We start from the raw sequence: 24,394 nt of genomic DNA on the forward strand, positions 1-24,394 counted from the left end.
ATTGATGGAAACACAAAACTAATAGCTGGCAAAATTATTTTAAAATAATTTAAATTCTTAATAGACGGCAACTGCAAATTCAACAGATGCTTAACAGACAGATGATGTTTGTCAGTGTTCTACATTCTGACATATGTTAACCCTTGACAATCCGTTCTTTTTATTTTCTATGCCTTTGCCATATTTTATCATTGACATCTCATTTCATTCCTTCGAGGTGTGATGTGATCAATGTGAATTTATTTAACTATAAATTTCCTTATCGTATTTGCCATGAGGTAGCACCGGTAATAATTAAAACAATATTTTAATATTATGCCTTAAATTTTGTTTGAATACAAAGTTTTTCGGGAATGCCAAACATGAATAATGCCTCCGTCACCAACGGTAAGTACTTCTCTTTTAATTTAGGGTTTTATATCGGTATATGAATCATAAAGTACAAATATTATGCAAATAATATATAATAAATTAATCAATATATCATCAATTCTTAAGACGGTTTATTAAAAGACCATGTGTAATAAATAGATTTCTATCGACAATATTACAATCTCAGGCTCTTCATAATTAAAACTTAATAATTAATTAACTTACTAATTATTTATAATGTACATATGCATTGTAGTCTCTGATTACCTGTTGGTAGGTATTAATTATATATTATTTTATAACAGACTGAGTTTTGTATAAAAAAATTGACCACCATTTGTCATTTACACAGTAATAAAAATAATTGTCTTATTTAATAAAGCAAGAAACCCTGGCATATATTTTATACTGACAACAATTTAAGACATCCAAAGTGTTAACTCAGACTCAAATAAGTTCATAAATACATCTATTATTATTATTGATATATTAATAAGTCATAACACTTTATTATAGTATTTTATATCATATGTATATATCCTTACTACTCAATAGGTCGTAAATTATCAATGAATAGTTTAAATTGCTTGTGTTATGAAGATAATAGCCTTGATTGTGTTTTGATATTATATAGGTCAAATCCATTAGTTTTAAATAGGATATTAAGAACTATGGGGACCACTAATCCCTTTATGTTTAAAAGTAAGTATGGCTTACATACTGTACTGTATTTTGATGAATATAATATATAAATTTAAAAGATAATAATATTACATAAATTTTCTTTGAAATATAATCAGTAATGTTTCTTACGCTGTAATAACATGCATTCAAATTAGTTTTTCAAGGCCATTGAGTTGATATGTTTTTCTACTTATACCATTAGTTAGGTTTTAACTTACAAAAGTTTAACAATACCATTTTCCTTTTGTTTATTTAATACATAAGCACATATAGTTAGGAGGAACATTGTAGGATCATTAATAAAATAAAACATACATGTTAATGTATTTTAAATTGTAAAGTTGGTGGTAATCTTTTTGAGGAAAATCTTACTATGGTGTATTTTCTTTTAATATTATTAAGGAAAACTAGCATCCCAAGTTCTGCTTACATTTAATAATTTAATAAAACTCCTTTATAAATATTCTTTTTTATATTTACCTCAAGAAAACATGAATAGTTGTTAATTAAAATAATATGTTTTAATATATATATTTATTTATTATAATAATTCCTAAATATTGCAGAAGAATATGAAGTGATAGGTGAAGCCCACTGGCAGATTTTGGAAGGATCTGATGACCAGGCAATCAGGATATATGGCTACAAATATTCAAGATTCCGATCAACAATTTTTCGTGCAATATGTATATCACTCTGTGGGCTTCCATATTTTGCTCTAGCATACTCTCCCGCATACAACCGCTACAAATATATCAAATGCAGCTTGAAAAATGCAGAACACATTTGTGGTAAATACATTATTTCATATAGTTAAAAAGTTCTATTAAAAAGAAATTTTTTAAGTGTTTCTTTAAAAGATAGTTTGTCATGTCATAGCTTTATCTACTCCAATATATAATTTCATTACTTGTATTAACTGTTTATTAAGTACTTGTATAATATTTATTGTATTATTGAATTTTTGTTCAAATATATTTTTTCAAATGAGTCTCACTATATTATGTAACTTTTATCTCAATGTGTCATCTCTTATCTTTGAATCAACTATATCCATTTTTTACAGTCATGGACAGCGAAGGCACCTTTACAATAGTAAATGTGGATATAATAGACCTGAATCTGTTGAACCATAGAGACAATTCTCTTCGTTTTTTTATATACCAACACAGCCGATACATCTGGCTGAATGATCAAGGAGCATTTATTAATGTACAGGCACTGAACGAAAAACTAACATTGAATATATTGATGGAAAATATATCTGGGATCAATAAAAGACAACAGAATGAGCTGTAGGTATTTTGTTATATTAACACATTAAATTATATGCTATCTTGACCACAGATAAATTACTTGTAGAGACTGTGCGGAAACTGTGTGTATTGTCTGTCGGACAATTATTATGTCAACATAGCCAAATAGGTATTCTTGCACTGCAAATCTCAATTCCATGATATTACATCTATACAGAGTACTGTTTTTTCAGTAAAAAAAAAATAGTTATTTGTAAGTGAAACAGAAAAATAATTCTATGTTCACTGCCGAGTTTGTTGTAATTGAATTAATAATTTTTTTGTAGAAATACTTCATTAATGTTAGTTTTTTTTGATATAGTGTTATTGATAAACTATAAGATTCAAATTACTTTGCTACTTTTATTAAAAAGTGTTTCACTGAATAGGGAGCGTTCAAGTATTACGTAACGAATTTTGTGGGGGGTCCTTTTGTAAAACGTTACGATGCGGGGCGGGGATGGAATTACGCGTTATTGTTAATATTATTTTCGACTTTACAGTACTTTACACCACATAATGGTAACTTTTAGGCATAAAGAGTCACTATCTGGTCACGAAACGTTTTACTATACTTGGGTGCATAATAACGTTACGGGTACATGGGGGGGGGGGTCAATAATCTCCAAAAATTGAGTGACGGAATACTTGAACGCTCCCATAGCTGTTGTATGCTAAATATAAATATTCTTTTGAATATTTTTTTTCAGAATCAAACTTTATGGAAAGAATTCGGTAGAGGTGGAAGTGAAAAGGTATTGGACAATATTTTGCAGTGAAGTGTTCAATCCGTTCTACTTGTTTCAAATATTCTCGATAATTCTCTGGTCCTTGGATGAATACTACCAGTATGCGACATGTGTGTTCATACTGTCGGCAATATCCTGTATGCTTGCCCTCTACGAAACCAAACAGGTATTATTTTTTAATTAAACAATTTAGTGGAAATGCTAAGCTAACTAAAATATCAAGTAATATTATTATCCGACCCAATATAAAAAAAACTGCTTAAAACATCACGGATCATCGAGTTTATAAATTCTTATATATAACTTTCGTTTACTTCAATCATATTTTATCAGCGTTACTAAAGTGGTGTATACAATATTACTTCCTTACCTATAAGTGTTCAAAATGATTCAAAGATAAGATTAAGTGTTCAGGAAAATTCACGTCAAAATATTTTGTTTTTTAAATACAAACAAAATAACCAAACCAATGACTGTTATAACAAAGAAAATATATTTGTTCATAAATGTATTTCAGAATGGCGAGTTATGTTGTGTTTTTGTTAAATATTAACTACTTAGTATTGAATAATATCATAACTGGCTTAGTGATATTGAGCAGACAATGATAATTTCTGGTAACGCACATGCGAGCCCTCTGACAATGTGAGTGTCTATGGGCGGTAACACTTAACATCAGATGAGCCTCGTGCCAGTTTTACCAGTCCGTCATTTATTTATTCACAGCATATAAAAGCTACAAAAAACATCTAATACTATCTAAGAAAACGTCGTACATTCGACTCTTCAGTCATCCCAAACCTGTCGCAAATTTATCTAAAACATTAAGAGCAAATTCGATTGCGAATTGCTCTCTTCGGTAATGTACACACAAGTACAGGTACAAGAAGTGGTAATAGAAATATTTATTTTCGTACAAGCAACCATATATTATATACTCGGAACAAATGCAGGCTGCAATTTCCCCGTACTAGACTAAAGTTAGTAATTCTTTTTTGGGAAAAGGGATACTCTTCTTTAATAAAATCCCAGAGGCTCTTTTATCTCTGCCTTTTAATACATTAAAAGCTGTGTAAAAAGGCTTACTATAAAGTTAACAATTATCTAGTTGATAAAAGGGCCTGGGACTAGTGCTAGACAGGCTACTTCTAATTAATTTGCGATATTTGTTTTTAGATAAGTGTTGTTTGATGATTTGCTATTTTAAAAGAGTACCGAGAGTTTTTTACGCCGGCTTTTTCTCTCGGCCTACACCCTCTGTCTTCTTTGCCGATGAGTATGGATGCCTAAAAATTTAAATTTAATGACGTGGAATAAGTGATACATGTATCTTATGTTCCATAATAAACATACATATTTTTTTTTTTACTCGAAATACTAATCCTGCGCAGACAAATTCGCGGGCACCAGCTAGTAATTTATATAAAATAATATCTAACGGTAGTCGGTATTATTGTAAGCATCGTTCTTCACAATTATATATTTACAAAAATTTCAGATGAGTTTAAAAATCCACAATATGGCGGGTTCAACCTGCACATTTACGGTGAGCGTTTTACGTCCATCTCGTACGGGACGTGAGGAGTGTGTGGTGAACGCGAGTCGTCTCGTACCCGGTGACGTGCTCGTGCTACCCCCTGATGGGTGTGTCATGCCCTGTGATGCTATGCTCCTGACGGGATCCTGTATTGTCAATGAGAGCATGCTTACTGGTATGTTTCTCGTAATTTTTTGAATTCCTATATATCAGCCTTGTTGCACTCTTTTAACTAAAGATCTTTTGTCTCTGTCTGTGAAATTGTTTATTCCATGGTGCATGTTTAAAATATTTTTTTGACGTGACAACGTCTTATAATTCGATGGAGCCGGCTGCACGCACGAAAAAACATGACTCATGCGGCGTTACCTCGCTCTGAGGCGTTCCATTTAAGGCTTGAAGTGCAAGCGAGAGCGCGGAACGAGAGACAAAGAGGCACAATCGGTCTCCGCGTTCGGCTCAATTCAATTGTGATTTCCATTTACCTCCTCTATATTCATACAAAATATCGATCAAACAAATAAAATTTTCTTTTGAAAAATGCAACCATTTCATCAGTAATTTTATATCAAAAAGTGGTATTAATGTTAGAACTAATCAAACAAGTCGTATAAGACATTAAGTATGCGTGTATGCATGAGTCTGAATGGGTGTGTGTGCGTATGTAGAGAGTGTAACGAGTGTAAAGAGTTGTTATATGCGTGCCCTGTGTCTGTGTTTGTTTTGAGTCATGCCAAAATACGAATTAAGGCTTCTGTAGATTTATAATTCAGTTCGGCTCGCGTAATATTTATGTGTTTTCTTTGTTTGTATTTGGATAGCTCTGTCACAGAACCCTAAGGTTGGGAAATTTTATAATAATGGAAGGGACCGAATCCTAGTAATTTAATTTACCGCTGAGGTAAAATTTCTCATTAGGATGTCATCCAAAAAAACTATAGAACGTACGAATGGCGCCAAAATTTGAATATGCCACAGAGTATCCCTTCGAATACGTTCAAACTCGACTATTCGACTAACGTGGAATTAACATTGTCTTAATCTGTAATCATAATTTAAAAACTAGTTTGTATGATCTGAATTTTATTTTTTTGTAGAGTAAGTAGACTTTTAAGTTTTGATTGTTATTAACTGATTATCTATGGTTGTGCCTAGGGTCGTAGATGATGGAAAAATAGCCTAGCGCATCTCCAAGAGACAGCTAGGTACTATTTAGACTTTTTTCAATGCATTTGGAATAAATATTTTGTTTTGAATTTATTTTAGGTGAAAGTGTACCGGTAATGAAGGGTCCGCCTTGTCCAAACGCTGAAGTATACTCCACAGAGAATCATAAGAGACACACTCTCTTCGCGGGCACACATGTCATACAAACGAGATTTTATGGAAATAATCAGGTATAACTTGTTTGTATACTTCATTTAAGGGAAAAGATTTTTTTTTAAATCCACTAAAGAGATATTTGCTGTTCTTTTGCAACAAAATTGCTGTTTCATCTAATTGGTCATCGTTTTTCATATATGAAACTGGAAACCTGAACGGTTTTCGGTTATGATATTATGATTATGAGTGCGTTAGGATGCCGTCACGATGTTTTTCTTCACCGTACTAGCGGTAATGTGCAAATAGAAGCACCATTTGGATAATTCCATTTCGAATCTAGGACCTGAAGGACGCACAAAGTCACTTCGCCAACACCACTCACAATATCATTAAAAATATGGCAGACTTAACATTAAATATATGTTCACAGCTTAATTTGCTCTTGATACTTAAAGATAATTATTTAATCCAACCGCGTAATCCTATGGAATTGCGATGCGTAACACTTCGTATGTACGTACGTATATGTTCGTTCCAACTAGCACGTGTCAACGAACATAGAGACAATTATGAAAAGCCCTCAAACAAATTCGAAATTTCTATACTGCTTTTTTATAGAATATTTCTGTTTATTACAGGTATTAGCAAAAGTGGTGCGCACTGGGTTTTACACAGCGAAAGGGGAAATGATCAAAAGTATATTGTTCCCGAAGCAATTTGACTTCCAATTCTACAAAGATGCGGTGAAATTCGTTATTTTTATGTTCTGTATCGCCGCTATGGGAATGGTTTATTCGATTTGGCTGTATATGCAAAGAGGGGTGAGTACATGGTATATCTATATATATAAATGTTATGTTGGTTTGTGTATGCTTCAAAAACTCAAATATATAATCCGCAACAAGGATTGTTTTTATCTGTTTTTTTTTCATTATTTGATTCCACAAGTATGGCAAAATTAAACTTATATGACATGTTATGTATTTTTATCGTCACTTGCACGTACCTACATAAAAGTGCTCATGCATGTTTCGCGTGTATGTGTGCGTGCACGCAGGTAACCGGAAGGTACGCAGTCAGTGCGCTTGGTAGCTTGTTATTTGATGCACATATATTATTAGTGAATTGTAACAAAACATTAAATTAATTCACTTAAAATTAATTTATTAATAAAATAATATAATATAAAATTAATTTAATTAATTAATTCCTATAAGACCTATAATAAGTTTAATTCATATAAAGACGCGTGTGAACATTTTAAAATTCATACTTTAGACTCTCGACGAAAACAATATGATTTATTGCTACAACATGACATCATCTCAAATAAAATTAATTGCAGCTCCCTTCTAGAAAAATTGCCCTTCCTTGTTCCTGCCTACCAGACTCGTAATCGTGCTTTGTTTCATGTTCCTCACATTAACACTAACTATGCTAAAAACTCAGTTTTGTATCGCGCAGCCCGGACATACAACTACCAATATTTAAGCCTTGACTTGTTTAAGCTGTCGCGGAATATGGTTAAAAGTAGTATTAAGAATATCCACAGCGCAAAATCACCTACATCATGAGCATACCCCACATACACACCTTCACGTACTTACCCTCACTTTTACACCATCGCACAACACAGCCAAATTAGGTATTATTTAGTTGAATGTATTGAATAATTTTTTTGTTTGTTTGATTTAGTAAATTTTTGAACCTTTTTGTAGTAAAATGTATTACGTATTCCATCTCTGGCTATATTTGCAATTTTAATTGTTTGTTATTATATATAATTTATGTAAGCTGTAGGAGTACGAAATAAATTAATTTAAAAAAAAATGGTGGTTAATTTATCTACCCCATACTATGAATTGAGGATGGATTTATTGTTATAATTGCAGACATGACAGCTATAGCTGTAAATAAGATCGCGTTTTTTAAATAAATTAATAAACCTGTTTTGACTTCCTTAGCCAACTTTCTAATCATTAACTGTAATAAATTGTTTCCAATTGCTATGAATGCTTCAAACAACCTAATATTTCAAGTGTTATCAACTTTAATATTACATTACAATTGACTCTTCGGTGCGACGCATTACGGTATATTTTTTAAGGATTTAGCAAGATATTACTGATAATTTCTCAATAGTAAAATACGCCTTTAGCATGTATTTCATATTTTATTTTATATTATTATTTTTATTATATACATATATTATTTAATTGTATTAAGTATTCAAATATATATAATAACTATATTTATATTTTAGTTAAAATACAAATTACACACATACATAAATTTACATTTTATATATTTAAAACATTATATTTACTTAAAAACAAATATATCAAATTAACCCTAAACGCCGTACAAATCAATAAAGATGACATTATAAATAACAAATACTCAAACTTTCAAATAGCCATAGTTTCGGGGCTTTAGACAAATATATTGCTAAACCGTGACTTCCATAATAATTCGATGTGCGTAGTATATTTGTTTAAGGCTCTAAATATATGTTTTTCCTAACAATATATCTAGACATATATTTTTAGAGTTCATTGGGAACAATAATACTTCGGACGCTGGATATAATAACTATAGTCGTGCCCCCGGCGTTGCCCGCTGCTATGACGGCGGGTATCGTGTACAGTCAGCAGCGGTTGAAGAAGAACAAAATTTTCTGTGTATCACCGCCCAAAATTATTATCTGTGGGAAGCTTCAGGTCATGTGCTTTGATAAGGTGAGACTACCCTTTTCCTTTGTATGTATTTAATTGTTTTTATTTATATACATGGCGAATAATGAGGTAGTGTTTGTTTCGATTCAGTGACGATCATTATTTTAAAGTTGAAAAATCAATGAAAATTCTTATTACATCGAACGATATTTATCTCAGATCTCCGTATTTATTATGTATGCAGTTTGATGTTTTAAAGGCCAGCAACGCGTTTGCGAGCCCTTTGGCAATGTCTATGGGCGGCGGTATCACTTAACATCAGATGAGCCTCCATGATATACAACAGGCAACCAAACAGCTGCCCGTTTGGTTCTCCCCCTGTTGTATATAAAAAAACGTTCACGACTATTATCAATAGTTTGTCTCCTAATGAAGACGTCTTTATATCAGTCGACGATATTAATTTAGCATTTTAGTCGAAAAGATCTCAAATAGACACAATAATATATGTCAGAGCAATGGCATGACAAAAAACATTTTTTTTTTCATTTCGACATTGTCTTTGACAAATTCCAAGTCTCAAGTATTATCAGATTTAGTTGACATGACTGTCCTATAAAAATCAATATTTTGACATTTTTTTATGCATTTATGATTATTTTACAAGTTATTTTACTCCATAACGCTTTTTAAAGATTTTTGACAATAAAGGCCTGTATTCACTTTGATTAGTGATTAGTAGAAAACAAGTGTGGACAGCGACTGATTAGTGCAGGTGATTAGTTGGCTGCGTAGTAAAGTGATTAGAAGCGTGTTCTATTTTTTTGCGAGTGAACTGCGAGTAGTGACGTCGCGTGCGCCCTCCTTTCCCCCTCACTCGCAGCGTGCCTGACAAACTATTGACAACTGAATTTACTTAACAGAGCCACTAAACAATAAATGGACACTACTTGCACTAATCATCCTTAATTACTAATCACTTGCACTCGCACTAATCAAAGTGAATACAGGCCTTAAGAGATTATTTTTATATTGTCAAATACTATTCAAATTGTATTTGTCGATTTCGAAATATTCGGTATGACCTCTAAATGTCTAATATATGATTGGACAATTCAAACCAATTGACATAGTCCCATGTTAAGCTGGTAAAGCTTGTGTTATGGGTACTAGGCAACGGATATACATACATATTTATAGGTAGATAGACATATAAATACATAATTAAACACCCAAGACCTAAGCACAACACCAAATGCTCAACTCATCGATGTTCGTCTCAGCCGGGGATCGAACCCGGGACCCATAGATTCGCAGTTAGGGGTACTAACCACTAGACCAATGAGCCGTCAAAAAATATATGGATTATTTAATCGGGTTGGAATATGAAGACTACATAAATCCTACACAGCTTGTTCTATGAAACATTGTTAGGACCATACTATAATATATTCCAGACTGGAACACTCACAGAGGATGGCTTAGATCTATACGCAGTAATACCGTCTAATGAGGAAGAAGTCTTTGGCCGATGTGTGGATGATATCAGCTCGCTTCCAACCAACAGTCCATTGGTGCAGGCCTTGGCCTCTTGTCATTCTTTGACAAGTATTCAGGGGCAGTTGAAGGGAGATCCACTCGATTTGAAGATGTTTGAGTTTACGCAGTGGGTGAGTGATGTTAATTCGGTATTTATGAGGATTTTAACCAGCTTAACGGAGGTTTAAGATGAGTTTGACTATATTGTTGATATGAATATTAAATAAATGTTTTACCACACATCTCAAATTCAGCGAGATTAGAATCAGCCAACTTATCGAATAGTAAAACTTTTATCAAAATCGAGTAAATCGTTTGTAAGATTTATTAATTGTTCACTGAACATTGTATGATATTAATTTTTTTTTAAATTCAACATTGAATTATCAAAAATAATATGCATAAGCACAAAATTAAGAAAATATAGAAAAGAAGTAAAACAACACATACTTGGGAACTAATTCAAGAAAATTGAGATTCAAGATTCTACACTAACAACAGTATTTGCCAAAAAATATATACAAAATAAAGTTAGGACGTTAAAGTGGCCTTAGCCAGTGTAACGTCGGTATCCACCCATTTTTTGAATTAAAATATATACTTAGTATGTATTAATGTATATATATATATAGACAGTTAATTTATTGTAAATTATTTCTTGTCTATAAATTATAAAAAAATAAATACTGTATTTTTGACGTGATAACGTCTTTAAAATCGTTTTAGTCGGGTGACATGTTCAGAAACTTGTGTCACACCAAAACCTCGCGAGCGCGATCGCAGGTATAACGAGAGAGAGACGGACCGATCTCCCGTCTCATCTCGAGCGCTGCCAGTCATTCCGTGAATGTATGAAGAAAAATGTATATCATAGTCGAATAAGTAAACTTGTCATTTTACACCCGAAATTTATCATCAAAAGTGTGAATAAAACGATAGATGTAATTTAAAATTTGAAAAAATTGTTATCTTCATTAATTCCTTACTTCCCAAAAACTTATATCACCAATAAGACGTTATCACGTAAACATCTCGATCGTAAACCTACTTTACAAACAACCAATTTTTTTTTTTATATTAACTAGAATGAACTACCCTCAAAAAATAGCCTCATTAATCTATATTACTGATGAGAGAGAACAGTTTGATTTCTCTATTTTGAATTTAAAATACTGAACTGTAATGGATAGGTGTTTTGTTTAATTAGATGTTATTAATATGATTATTAATTTCCTATGACTAGACTGTGACATGGAGCGTCCATAGCATTCAGTCCTGAGCTTCGCATTTAATATCTAAATCATTCATCTAAACTTTAGTCCGTAAAAAAATTATGGTTTTAAATTTATTTTGATTGCCAGTTCTCTAAGACGTAGAACGGACGACAAGAATGGCCAAGAGGTTTTTTTTGATGTTTTACCCATCATGCTCCTTATCTCATGTAATAATAATAATAATAAAAGACTTTATTCAGATAGAAAATTTTACATAATTTTTAACTTAAACTATTCTCACTAGCGAGTCGGTGACACCGACAACCCATCTGTTTGCCTAACTTTGGCAAAGGCCTCCATTCATTTCTTTCCACTCTGCTCTGTTCTGAGCTTTCCTGGTCCGAATTTTCCCAGTTACGGATTTTATTTCGTCTTCCCGGTAACTCTTCTAATGTGAAAGCAGTTAATTATTATTCTCTCCTATGTTGTTGATGACTATTTAATTCTTCATACGTACATTAACCATTTATTAAACGTCTTGAACGTGACGTCGGAGTTTTTCAGTGTTAATTATTAAGATTTTAAACTAAACTATGTCTAACATTTAAATTTTTTTTTAAAATATTTTCATAATTATTACAAAGGTATTGTTACCGTAGCGTAGTTTAAATGATATGTTAATTAAATATTTGATGAATTAATTAGGCATATATCTTGTTGATCTGAAATCATTTTCTGTGAATAATATTCTAATTATTCATTCGTACAAGGGAACATGTCACGAATATATTTTTATAATCACTAATAATTCTTAATTGAGAGTTTATTTTAGATTTAAGATGCTGAAGTAATGGCGGTAATTCGTTTATTAGGTCTTGGAGGAGCCCGGACCAGAGAATACAAGATACGATAATCTAACACCTGCTATTGTTAAACCGCCGTCCACAAGGAATGAAGATTTGGAAAATTTGGACCCTTTGACTATGGAAATGCCTTATGAGGTAATAACTTCCTCTCCCCCCACTTCCTCCTACTTCTCTCCCATCCGTCTTCTTTCTCTCTCTCTTATTCCTCTTGCTTCTTCATCAATCTTCTTTCTTCAAAAATAATTTATTCTCGTTTGGAGGCGTTAAAAGATATCCAAAAACTATAGTGTAGGTACTATTATGTAAAATACTTCGTATGTTTCTATATTGTATGTTTATTTAATAATTATCGCAATTTAAATAAGTTATATAATATTTGTAGTACTAATGATGTTAGTTAATCAGGTTTGGGTAATTTTGTTTTTTTTTACTTGTTCTGGTATTCTTTACCGTAGTGTTTAATATTTTGTCAAAATAACCTAAAGTTATATCGGAAAATTATGATAATCCTTACAATTTATTAAATTATTGTTAGATTGGTCTGTTGCGAAGATTCCACTTCTCATCTTCACAACAATCGATGGGTGTGATAGCCAGAATTCTGGGACAGCCCGCTATGGTCTATTATGTCAAGGGAGCTCCAGAAAAGGTAAATAATTTTTCTAACAACTAACGTTTCATATAAAATGTAAAAAGAAAATAATAGTTAAAAAAACTAAAAAAACACGCTTTTAAAGCACATCAAACTAAAAAGTGAAAAATAATTCCTAATTTAGGCTGAAAATGGTAATGAACAAAAAATACTGGTATTATTGTGAAAAAGCGTGGGTTGCTCTATAGACGAAAAATATGGCACAGAGCGCGAGTTTTTTTTTTAAACTATTATTAATTTTTTATTTTTTCGGATTATTGCATTGTCATCGATCTTTGACAGGTGCGCAAAATTTGAATAAAATCTGTCCGTTTAAAGTGGGTTAAAATCGAGTCCGAAGGAATTGGTTACATACATACATACATACATACAGGTGAAGCTAATATAAAGCGTGTAAAAATTAGGAAATTTTAAAACATTTATTCCTAAAGAAGTCGTAATTTTGATTTTTTCACAGTTGCCATTGAACTCACCCGCTAACATATTGTTGCAACAATAATTTTGTTTGAAAATTATTTTATTTTTAGAATACAATGTTAGCCATTAATTGTAGTTTTTCTATTATTATAAAATAAAATATGTTTATTATGGAATATAAGATACAGGTATCACTTATTCCACGTCATCAAATTTGAATCGGTAGACATCCCTACTCATCGGCAATGATGAAGGGTGTAGGCCAAGAGGAAAAGCAAATAAAAACTCTCGGTACTCTTTTAAAATCGCAAATTAATTAGAAGCAGCCTGTCTAGCACTAGTCCCAGGCCCTTTTATCATTTAGATAATCGTTAACTTTATAGTAAAGCCTTTGTACACATTTCTTAAATTTATTTAAAGGCAGTGATAAAAGAGCCCTTTTCCCAAAAAAGAGTTACTAACTTTAGATAGTCTAGTACGGGGAAATTGCAGCCAGCGTTTGTTCTATTCTAGTAAACTGTATAATCATTTCTTAACCTTATCCTATCCTGATCAATCGTGACTTGTATAAATCTTATATTTCCTTTTACATCACTATTCGCTGTTCATGTATTTGTAAGATTAGCTTTTAAGTTTTTAGTCTGTTATTAATATTTTTTTTTGTATTACTTTAGATTTAGGTACTATATATATAAATATATATATTTTATATAACATTTGGTTCTGCACTTCTCGCACGCATCATATTTCTTTTTTTTAGTTTTTCTCTTCAACTAGGGTTGCCTGGAAGAGATCGCTTATTAGCGATAAGGCCGCCCGTTGCATCCCTTATAATTTTTTTGTATTGTGTTTCATTCTTTTTTTTTTGCAACGAAGTGTAAATAAATAAATAAACTTATCACTATTTTTGTATACATACATAATATTTTCATAAATATATATTATGAACACTCTTACTCTGTCACTTCGATATTCGCTGTGAGAGGCCTAATTGTCCCCAGCGCTGATGTCGCAACTTTGGGATCGTGCGAAGCAGACACTCATTCTAATTGCTGCTGTCCGTACCGATATTGGATGTTACAGCGGTATAGTTCTGGAACAAAGGCTGTAGGCTCCATTTTTAGAAATAGACTGAAACGTATATAATATATACAGAAGTAACAGATTATAATCCTTGAAATGGCATCTTAAGGGACCTAGTCTTAAATTAATTATGAGCAGTCTGCTGTAGTATGTTATTACTATTTTGACAATTTAGTCCTTCGGGCCGGATTTTCTCAAATCCATAGGAAAGGTTCCCCACGATACTTGGGTTTGAATTGCTATGCGTAAAATAAACCTAGTAATTTTTGCAGATTGCCGGAATGTGTGATCCCCTAACATTGCCAGAAAACTTCAATTCCACATTAAACGAATACACGTCAAACGGTTTCCGTGTAATCGGGCTTGCGTATAAGAAACTCGACCGTAAAATGAAATGGATGGACGCACAAAGGGTGAAAAGAGAAGTTCTAGAGAATGGAATGACTTTTCTGGGTTTTTTGGTGATGCAAAATAGCCTGAAGCCGGAAACAACGCATATTATTAAGGAGCTTCATGAGGCTAATATGAAGCAGATTATGGTTACTGGTAAGTTTTCTATTATCTCTGGGCTCGACGCTTATAAGTGGGCTGAAACGTTCTTAGGCTAACATAAAATAAATATTTTCTTTAATAGAATATGATTTCATTGTTTAATACTGACGGCTCATTGGTCTAGTGGTTAGTACCCCGAATCCCCCATGGATTCGCAGTCAGGGTTAGAGCCGGGTTCGTTCCCCGGCTGAGACAAACATTTATCTGATGAGCATTTGTTGTTGTGGGTGTATAATATAGTCTTGGGTGTTTAAATATGTATTTATATGTGTTAGGTCTATCTATGTATAATATGTATGTATATCCGTTGCCTAGTACCCATAACACAAGCTTCACCAGCTTAGCATGGGACTAGGTCAATTGGTGTGAATTGTCTAATCTTAAAAACTAAAATAAAAAAAAATAGTTGCCTGCGAGTGCGATACAAAGATTATAGCGCTGATAAAAAATTTCGATACCATTTTTATACTACGAAAAAAGGCTTCAGTTTCGGCGATTAGCTCTTCATTAGCGCAAAATTCCTGTCCAGCTAGCATTCTCTTGAGGTCTGTGAACAGGTAAAACTCCCTGGAGGCCGAATCTGGAGAATGCAGAAGCAATTCGAAACCCAATCCATGGAAGTTTGCATTCGTTTTCATTGATTAGTGAAACGCTGATTTTGGACGAACTAAACATCATATTAATTTAATACTAGGATAACCATCCATGTGTCAGTCAGCCTACGAAATTATTAGCCATAGAAATTTATTTTAGTTTTAAAATAACACATACACATCAATTATATTAGAACAGAAATTACACGCTAGCAAGAAAAATGTGTGTATTAAAGTTCATTTATTTCACCACATCATATGTATATTCTTCTGTATAAGTTACAATCTATCTATTCTAAAATATATGAATTTTGCCGTGATAAAAAAATCTAATAAATAATAAAAGTTATTAATTGTGTTTTTTTGGATAATAAATAAATATAATATTCTAGGGGACAATATAATGACAGCTATGTCAGTGGCGCGAGGTTGTTTCATGGTGCAACCGCAACAAAAAGTTGTGCTGGTAACAATAGGCCTGCAACAGACCGGAGATCAAAGGCCGCCATTATCAATGGAGGTTTGTCTATTTTTATTCGATATTGTTAGCCCATGTTAAATTTTAGTTTTTATTAATCTTTGTGTTAAATTTTATTTACGTTCTGATGAAAATATGTGAATTAGTGTTTAAGTTAAAACAGTATGTTAATGTGAATAAGTTTATAATAATAATATTTAAAATTATTAGAGTGAGTTCAAATCTCGGCCGTGCATTTATATATTGTTAATAATACAGCATTAGTTATTATAGATTGAGTTTAAAGGTAAAGCCAAACAAGATAACATAATAGTTTTTATTTTTGCACTTTTAACACTTGCTTGTACGGTGAACTTGTAAAAAAATATCCAAGTCAAAATCGTTTATTCATATAGGTAACACAATGTACACTTATAAACATCAAAAAAGAAATACATATTAAATGCTTCTAATTTTACATTCACTCCCAGTTCTCAAAAAAAAAAAAGAAAATATGATAAGCGAAAAGAGTTTAGCTCTACTCGGTTAGAATAACATTTTTGGGTAAATATTTTTTAAAGAAAAACGCTTTTTACCGGATTAAAGTTATGTATTATTATAAATTTACAACTATTTGACATAATTTTAAATTTATCCGACGTTTCGCGTGCTTTACAGCGTGCGTGGTCACGGTGACTGAAGACAAAAGATGTTGAATGTCAAAAAGTATCACAGCTGCAGAGAAAGTTGCATTATCTGTATTTATTTCCCCGGAGTTGGTATGGTGACCACGCACGCTGTAAAGCACGCGAAACGTCGGATAAATTTAAAATTATGTCAAATAGTTGTAAATTTATAATAATACATAACTTTAATCCGGTAAAAAGCGTTTTTCTTTAAATGTGTAAAGGTTATGTTAAGAATACTATAAATATTTTTTTCCTTTTGCAGATTGTAGGCGAAGGTGGGCCACCGAAGTTAGCGATTGAAGACTATGTGATCGCTATGGAGGGAAAAACTTGGGCCATTGTTAGAACTCATTACCCGGAATTCATGCCCACAGTACTTAGCAAAGGTAACGAATTTTTAACAATTTATGTTACGCCCAAAAAGGGCAGTCATCGCCCATGGATATCCATTTTTAGTGGGTGCGTTGCCGGCCTTTGAGAGAGGAGTATATTCTTACTTTAAACAATTGAAGATCGTATCTCTCAGGGAAGACCCCCATCGAAAGTCGATTCCACATTTAGTTCGCAAAAGACAGTGTCTTGTGAAGTGAACTGTGGAAGACTTTCATAGTAGTCAAATTTATGTTGAGAGAAAGAGCAGGTGTAAAAAATTCTCGGTACTCTTTTAAAATAGCAAATCATCAAACAACACTTATTTTAAAACAAATATCGCAAATGAATTAGAAGTAGCCTGTCTAGCACTAGTCCCAGGCCCTTTTATCAACTAGATGATCGTTAACTTTATAGTAAGCCTTTTTACATAGCTTTTCTTTAATACATTTCTTGGATTTATTAAAAGGCAAAGAAAAAGAGCCTCTGCGGGCCGTAGCAAGGGAAATCAACGGTTTCTGCCTTCGAGAATAAGCGTGATTGTATACTCTTATGCTCTTCTTTAATAAAATTCCAGAGGCTTTTTCTTTCTTTTTCGGCTTTTTCTTTCTTTTTCGGCTTTTTCTTTCGGCCTACACCCTTCTTCGTTGCCGATGTGTAGGGATGTCTACCGATTCAAATTCAATGACGTGAAATAAGTGATACCTGTATCTTATGGAATAATAAACATATTTTATTTTATTTTAAACCTAAAAAAAAATCCTTTTCAGGAATGATATTCGGTCGATTCGGCCCAGACCAGAAGACCCAGTTAATAACAGCGTTACAAGGGGAAGGTTTGATAGTGGGTATGTGCGGGGATGGAGCTAACGATTGTGGGGCTTTGAAAGCCGCACACGTTGGGATATCTCTCTCTGAAGCAGATGCCTCTGGTAAGTGATACTGGCACTACCATAACACCACCATACGTATTTAACGAATACTTTTGACAGTATAGGTGCGCGAGCGGCGAGCACCATATAATAATAGTTTCTAAGCTAGGCAGTGGAGACAAAGAAAACTTCTTCACTTTAAAAGTATATAATAACTAGCCGTTTCGCGCCCGCTTTGCTGGACGAATTAAAATAAATTTTATGTTTCATTATTATTATTCTTCTTTTTAACTTCCCGCTATAAAAATGAAAATTAGAGAAAAGAAATCACAAGAAAGTACAAGAATAGATAAATTATACGTCACTATATATAATTCCTAAATCGCGCACGGGTTTCGCTGGTCGCACTGCCACTGGCTGCAGGCTCCAACCACCGTGCCCGTGTCGTCACACATAGCGGTAAAATCACCGACGCGGTGGAAAAGAAGAGTGATATTATTGTTCGCCACAACAGAAAAATACTCTTTTTTGTGTATTGTGTTGACACTATAATGTCAAGAGACACAGAACTTTAGTTAAAACAGATATAATAATTTTTCGAATTTTTTTTTCGCAAAAGTGTTATAATTTTTTTTATTTGGGCAATTCTTGTCTTGAAACAGTTTATTTGCGACCTATAACTTCGTTGTGGGTAAAACTAGACGCCTAAATTTCAAGTAATAAGAAATAGAAAAAAAGAAACAACCATCACTTTTGTTAACGCGCTGATTTTTACACGCTTTATATTAGCTTCACCTGTATGTATGTAACCGACTCCTTCGGACTCGATTTTGACCCACTTTAAACGGACAGATTTTGCGCACCTGTCAAAGATCGATGACAATGCAATAATCCGAAAAAAAAATAAAAAAAATTTAACTAAAAATAGTATAAAAAAACTATAAATAGTTTAAAAAAACTAATATTTATTTTAATTCTGTGCCATATTTTTCGTCTATAGAGCAACCCACGCTTTTTCACAATAATACCAGTATTTTTTGTTCATTACCATTTTCAGCCTAAATTAGAATTATTTTTCACTTTTTAGTTTGATGTGCTTTGAAAGCGTTTTTAAACTATTATTTATTAAAGTATAAAAATAGATATACGGTTTGTTTTTCTAACGCATTATAACTGGTCAATAAAAATAACAAGCCATCCAAGTTAGTCTAGAAGACTGAGAACATAAAAAAAATGTACATAATGTTTCCGAAGAAATTCAGCTTATAAAAATTATATAGGTTTACTCATAATGAGCTCTGATAATGTCATAATTTAAAGTCATATTGTACTTGGGGATTTCATAAATGTGAAATATTGATTAATTGTCTCATTATATATTATTTTTTTATAGTTGCGGCCCCTTTCACATCTCAAGAGCAAAACATAACATGCGTGAAATTGCTGGCTTTGGAAGGGCGATGTGCTTTGAGTACCTCCTTCGCGATATTCAAGTACATGGCTCTGTACTCGCTCATACAATTCTTCTCTATTCTGATATTGTACAATGTAAGTATATAAGAACTACTTATAATAAGAAACAAAAAGGTACAAGGTATATAATAGGTAAGGCATATTTTAACCAAATTAAAAACAACGTATTCAGTTTGATTTACGTGTTTGATGGAATTGGATAATAGCTTCCAAGATCGTGGGCAAAATTTCTTTTGACAAATTTTCAAATTTGACAAATTTCTCGTTAAGTCCGAGTTTTATTAAAATCGATTCAGTTTTTGAGATATCCATGCATTCCTAGTGGAGATATGTGAATATATAAACTAGGTGAACATTTTTAATAATAATGTGGTCCTGCCAACAGACGAAACAAAATTTTGTTTTTTTAATAGTAGGTAATTCGTTTCACAACAATTTATATCGTAATTCTACAGCTATCATTTATTATATATAACAAAAACAATTATACTAAAGATATAGCCAAAGATCAAATTCATAATATAAACAAAAAGGTTGGGTGTGTATAGGGTGTGCTATTTATTTAGCGCTATGGATATTCTTAATACTCCTTTTATGCATATTCCGCGATAGCTTATGCTTTACATAGCACGAACAAAAGTTCAATGCTTTTTGATATTAGTTATTAGTACTTAGTAAATAACCTTCCTAATAAACGTTTCTTTATGTTTGAGTGCTTGTCAAATAGTTATCTGTCAAAATATTTTGTTTTGTTGCCATGGTAACGCTATCGCTGCGAAGCTATATATTAATATTGCAAATGTGACAAATTCTTTATCCGTTTAAAACTTTTTTTTTTCAGTTCTACTCGATTCTCGGCAATAACCAATTCCTGTACATCGATCTAGTTTTGACTACTCTGTTGGCTCTATCCCTTGGTCGAGCTGGACCCGGCCCAATACTTACAAAGCAATCGCCTGCAGTATCACTAGTAGCATTATCCAGTCTACTGCCACTCTTCATACAAGTGACATTAGTGCTAGTAGTACAAGTAGTGGCTACTATGCTACTCTTCTCGCAGCCTTGGTGAGTAGCCTTCGTTGATCTTTATTTTACCCGTAACAAATATTTTGAGTAGATTTCTATGTAAGACTTGTAAGTTATAATATAATTAAATTTCGTATATTTGAATTAAGAACACAAAATCAAACATCAAAATCATATTTAAAAGACGGCAACGCATTTGGTCTCGTTATAGGCAGTATCACTTCACATCAAGTCTTCTGCCAGTTTGCCGCCTGTTTTATAAAAAAAAGCACAATTGATCATGGTTTTTAATCACTGTAGACTCCTCCTGTAACCTCGTATGATCAAAAACAAATATTTTTTATTCTTAGACTCTTATGTCATTTAACTGGTATAATAATGAAGTAAGGAAGTTGATGTTATTAATAAATAAGTCCTTTTTACCATCTAAAACTATGGACAAAAGCACATAATAATTAACGAACATTGACGAAATGAAACATTTTTTTCGTTTCCTGTAATGTTTCTTTCTCTGGACTTAGATTATCATTCTACAGCGACGATATGTCAGTCTTTATTATTTCTACAGGAAGCTATTTTATTTAATTATTTATAGCTTTATATCAGAAATACAAAATATATACATTATAACTATTATTTTTCTTAATCTACGATAAATGATTCTGTGTTGCCTACGGCCTCCCCCATTGTCCTCCGTTTTTCCTTATTGTATACCAATCTCGTCCAGGTCTTATTCTTTCCAGCCATTTCCATGATTTCATCGGCCTACCTCTGTTTCTTTTATGGCCTCTTGGTTGTCATAGTGTTACAATTTTGCTCCATTTATCTGCTCCTCTTATTAAGGAAGCTATTTAAAGCAGTTTAAATTTTTTTCTAATAATTCAGACTCAAAATTCTCGTATGAAATAGATTTTAATTTTTCAGGTTCGAGTCGGTGAAAGGTGGACCAGATATAGAGCAGGTGTTGTGTTGGGAGAATACAGTTATATTCATCGTGTCTGCATTCCAATATTTGATAATGGCGTGCGTCTACGCTAAAGGCTGGCCCTTTAGACAACCTTTTTGTGCCAATTGTGAGTATTAAAAAATGAGGGTAGTTAAAAAAAGCGACATACTGACGTATGTATGACGTATGTTTTAGTAGTACATAAGGAGGGAGCTTGTAGTTTATTGTTTATCAGAATGCCAAATCGTAAATGACTGCTTCACGACTGATTTGAGCGCGACCATCGCTGCGAAAACCGCTGTGCGAGTTCGAAAAATGAGTTACAGAATCGCAAGGCTGCTCTGATTGGTCGTAACAATATTCGTACTTTTATTCGTTAACGATTCCAAACTATGAAACAATTAAATAATAACTAAACAAATCAAAATCTCAATAATTAAAAGCAACAATAAAATCAGTCAAACTCGATCATATATCATAACATTATTTTTCTAATTTTTCAGATTACATGGTGATAACACTACTGAGTCAGGCATTTTTCGTCACTCTTCTCCTGTTCTGCCCGTGGCAGGGCTTGGCCAACTGGATCGAGGTGGAAGTGATGAAGGCGTCTCATATTGAGGAGAACTACTTCAGGATCTATATCCTCATCATACCGGTTCTGCATCTGCTCATAGCTGTTGGTGTTGAGGTAGGTTCTATCAAATATTCTATCTATCTTGTGAAACCATAGAGAATAAACAAAAAAAAGAACCTAGTAAAAAAATTAAGATACTTTATAATTGTTATATATTTATATATAAATCTTCCGTGCGTGTGTAATTAATCACGGCTGGACCGATTTTGATGAAATTTTGTGTGTTCAAGTGGATTCGGGTATACTTTATATTTACACTTAGGGAGCGTTCAAGTATTACGTCACGCAATTTTTGGAGATTATTGGACCCCCCCCCATGTATCGTGCCGTAACGTTTTTCTGTGCCGAAGAATAGTAAAACGTTTCGTGACCCTTTGTACCTAAAAGTTACTGGAAAGTCGAAAATAATATCAACAATAACGCGTAATTCAATCCCCACCCCGCATCGTAACTTTTAACAAAAGGACCGCGTTGTAGGGGTATTCTCGTAAAAACAAGGAACACGAATTTATTCAAGCTATTTAGTTATTAATAACTACAAACATTATTTTATAAATATAAACAACACAATTAAAACAGGTGCAAAGGTATAAAGGCATGCAATTATCACAGTACAGAAATATAACTTGAGAAATCATCGCGTTATATGGCGTACGGAAATCACGTTATAGGGGATCCCCCCTGTACTGTGTACTGTATACTGTATATATATTCTACCCAATTAATGCTTTATCAAAAATATTCCAGGCCACATTCTCGGACCCAGAACTCTTCAGCAACATATACAGCTCCTTCCGGCGTTGCAACACAAAGGAAGAGAACTCGGCGGACGCTGAATGCCCCCTCTGGCCCCCTCATTCCCCCTCCCACGTCTGCTGACATATGAGTATGTATTTTAAAATATGGATTTAAATGCGAATTATGCATTACAGCTTAACGGACCTTAATAGCCACGGTAATAGATTTTATTAAACTTAGCGATCCGTGGGCATATTTGGAACAAAACTATACATTATACAACATGAACTGAATGTATTCAACAAAGGTTTGAATCGTCGACGATGAATCCCTACCGCATCTTATTTATTTATTTACACTTCGTTGCAAATAGAAGAAACACAATACATAAAAATTATAAGGGATGCAACGGGCGGCCTTATCGCTAATAAGCGAATCTTCCAGGCAACCCTAGTTAAGAGAAAAACTAAAAAAAAAAGAAACACGATGCGTGCGAGAAGTGCAGAATCCTTTATCTAAAGTAATACAAAAAAACATTAATAACAAACTAAAAACTTAAAAGCTTTCTTCCCGTCTTTTACCGCGTTTACTATGGAGAGTGTTCAGAGTTGTTACTTGCAGCTAAGTTTCATCATCGGACGTCTAGGCAGAATACGAAATTCCACCCGTATCACCTCGACGTCCGTCGTTCGACAACAGAGCGTTTTCAGTTTTTGCCGCGCACCACAACTATGTGGAACCAGCTGCCCACTAAAGTATTTCCGAACCAATTCGACTTAGGGTCCTTCAAGAAAAGAGTGTACCAATTCTTAAAAGGCCGGCAATGCACACGCGAGCCTTCTGGCATTGAGTGGCCATAGGCAGCGGATCATCACTTAACATCAGGTGAGCCTCCTGCCCGTTTGCCAACTGTTCTATATAAAAAAAATGTAAACCGATTTGTTGAATACAATACTAGACGAATTATATTAATATTCGAACACTGCATGATCGTTTAGTTCCAAATATGTCCATAGAGCTCTATCCATACAAAAATATATTATTACAATAGCTATTAACGTTCTTTTCAGCTAAGGCCTCTTCACGACCTTGCTCTCTTCCTCAACGTTCAGTTTAATTGTACCCTCCTTATATAAATAAAATCAGACCTCTTTTGTCTCTTTCCCTCATGGTGTATACTCTGTGATGAAAAGAGACAGACGCATAGTTAACGGTGCAATTAGAATGCATTTGGTTTTGTTAGAGCGAGAGGCCATATGTATACGCATAAAATCCTTATGTAAATAGCGATTTAAATAAGTTTGAAATGTTAGTATTAGGATTTTGTTGAAATTGTTTCCTACCCTCGATGTTGACATTTTTGGGCTATATAGAAATACCTATTAACATTATAAGCACTTGGGTGTTTAGTTTGTTTTTTACTTACTAAACAGCTAGATTAATTTTGGTAGAATTTTGAGTGAGATTGTGCTGCGATGATGACGGGCAGTTACTTTTTTAATATTAAAAAAAAATAATATATATTAATCGTTTGGATTCTAGGATAAAGTACTATTTAAATAATATACAATTGTCTCTGCAAATTCCATCAAAATTCACCCAGTATTTGTAATGTCTTAGGTACTCCAAAGTTAAT

General features: G+C 33.0%; 1 protein-coding gene across 1 annotated transcript; it reads left to right on the forward strand.

Moving 5' to 3' along the window:
- Nucleotides 1-191: 191 nt before the first annotated feature.
- On the forward strand, nt 192-23,139 carry LOC125056102 (polyamine-transporting ATPase 13A3-like). The gene is made up of 20 exons (XM_047659040.1): nt 192-387; nt 1,623-1,847; nt 2,123-2,351; nt 3,062-3,266; nt 4,599-4,812; nt 5,904-6,034; nt 6,599-6,781; nt 8,510-8,698; nt 10,093-10,305; nt 12,261-12,389; nt 12,790-12,903; nt 14,679-14,952; nt 15,944-16,071; nt 16,960-17,083; nt 17,837-17,998; nt 19,332-19,486; nt 20,253-20,476; nt 21,362-21,510; nt 21,887-22,074; nt 22,768-23,139. The coding sequence occupies exons 1-20, from the start codon at nt 354-356 to the stop codon at nt 22,897-22,899; spliced, it is 3,402 nt and encodes a 1,133-aa protein (XP_047514996.1). The 5' UTR covers nt 192-353; the 3' UTR covers nt 22,900-23,139.
- Nucleotides 23,140-24,394: the final 1,255 nt, after the last annotated feature.

Source organism: Pieris napi, chromosome 14, assembly GCF_905475465.1.
Source record: "Pieris napi chromosome 14, ilPieNapi1.2, whole genome shotgun sequence".
NCBI classification, from domain to species: domain Eukaryota; kingdom Metazoa; phylum Arthropoda; class Insecta; order Lepidoptera; family Pieridae; genus Pieris; species Pieris napi.

Coding starts and splice junctions, on each gene's coding strand:
- LOC125056102 (XM_047659040.1), top strand. CDS start 354: ATGCCAAACATGAATAATGCCTCCGTCACCAACG. Junction 12,904..14,678: donor TCAAGGGAGCTCCAGAAAAG/GTAAATAATTTT, acceptor TAATTTTTGCAG/ATTGCCGGAATGTGTGATCC. Junction 19,487..20,252: donor CTATTCTGATATTGTACAAT/GTAAGTATATAA, acceptor TTTTTTTTTCAG/TTCTACTCGATTCTCGGCAA.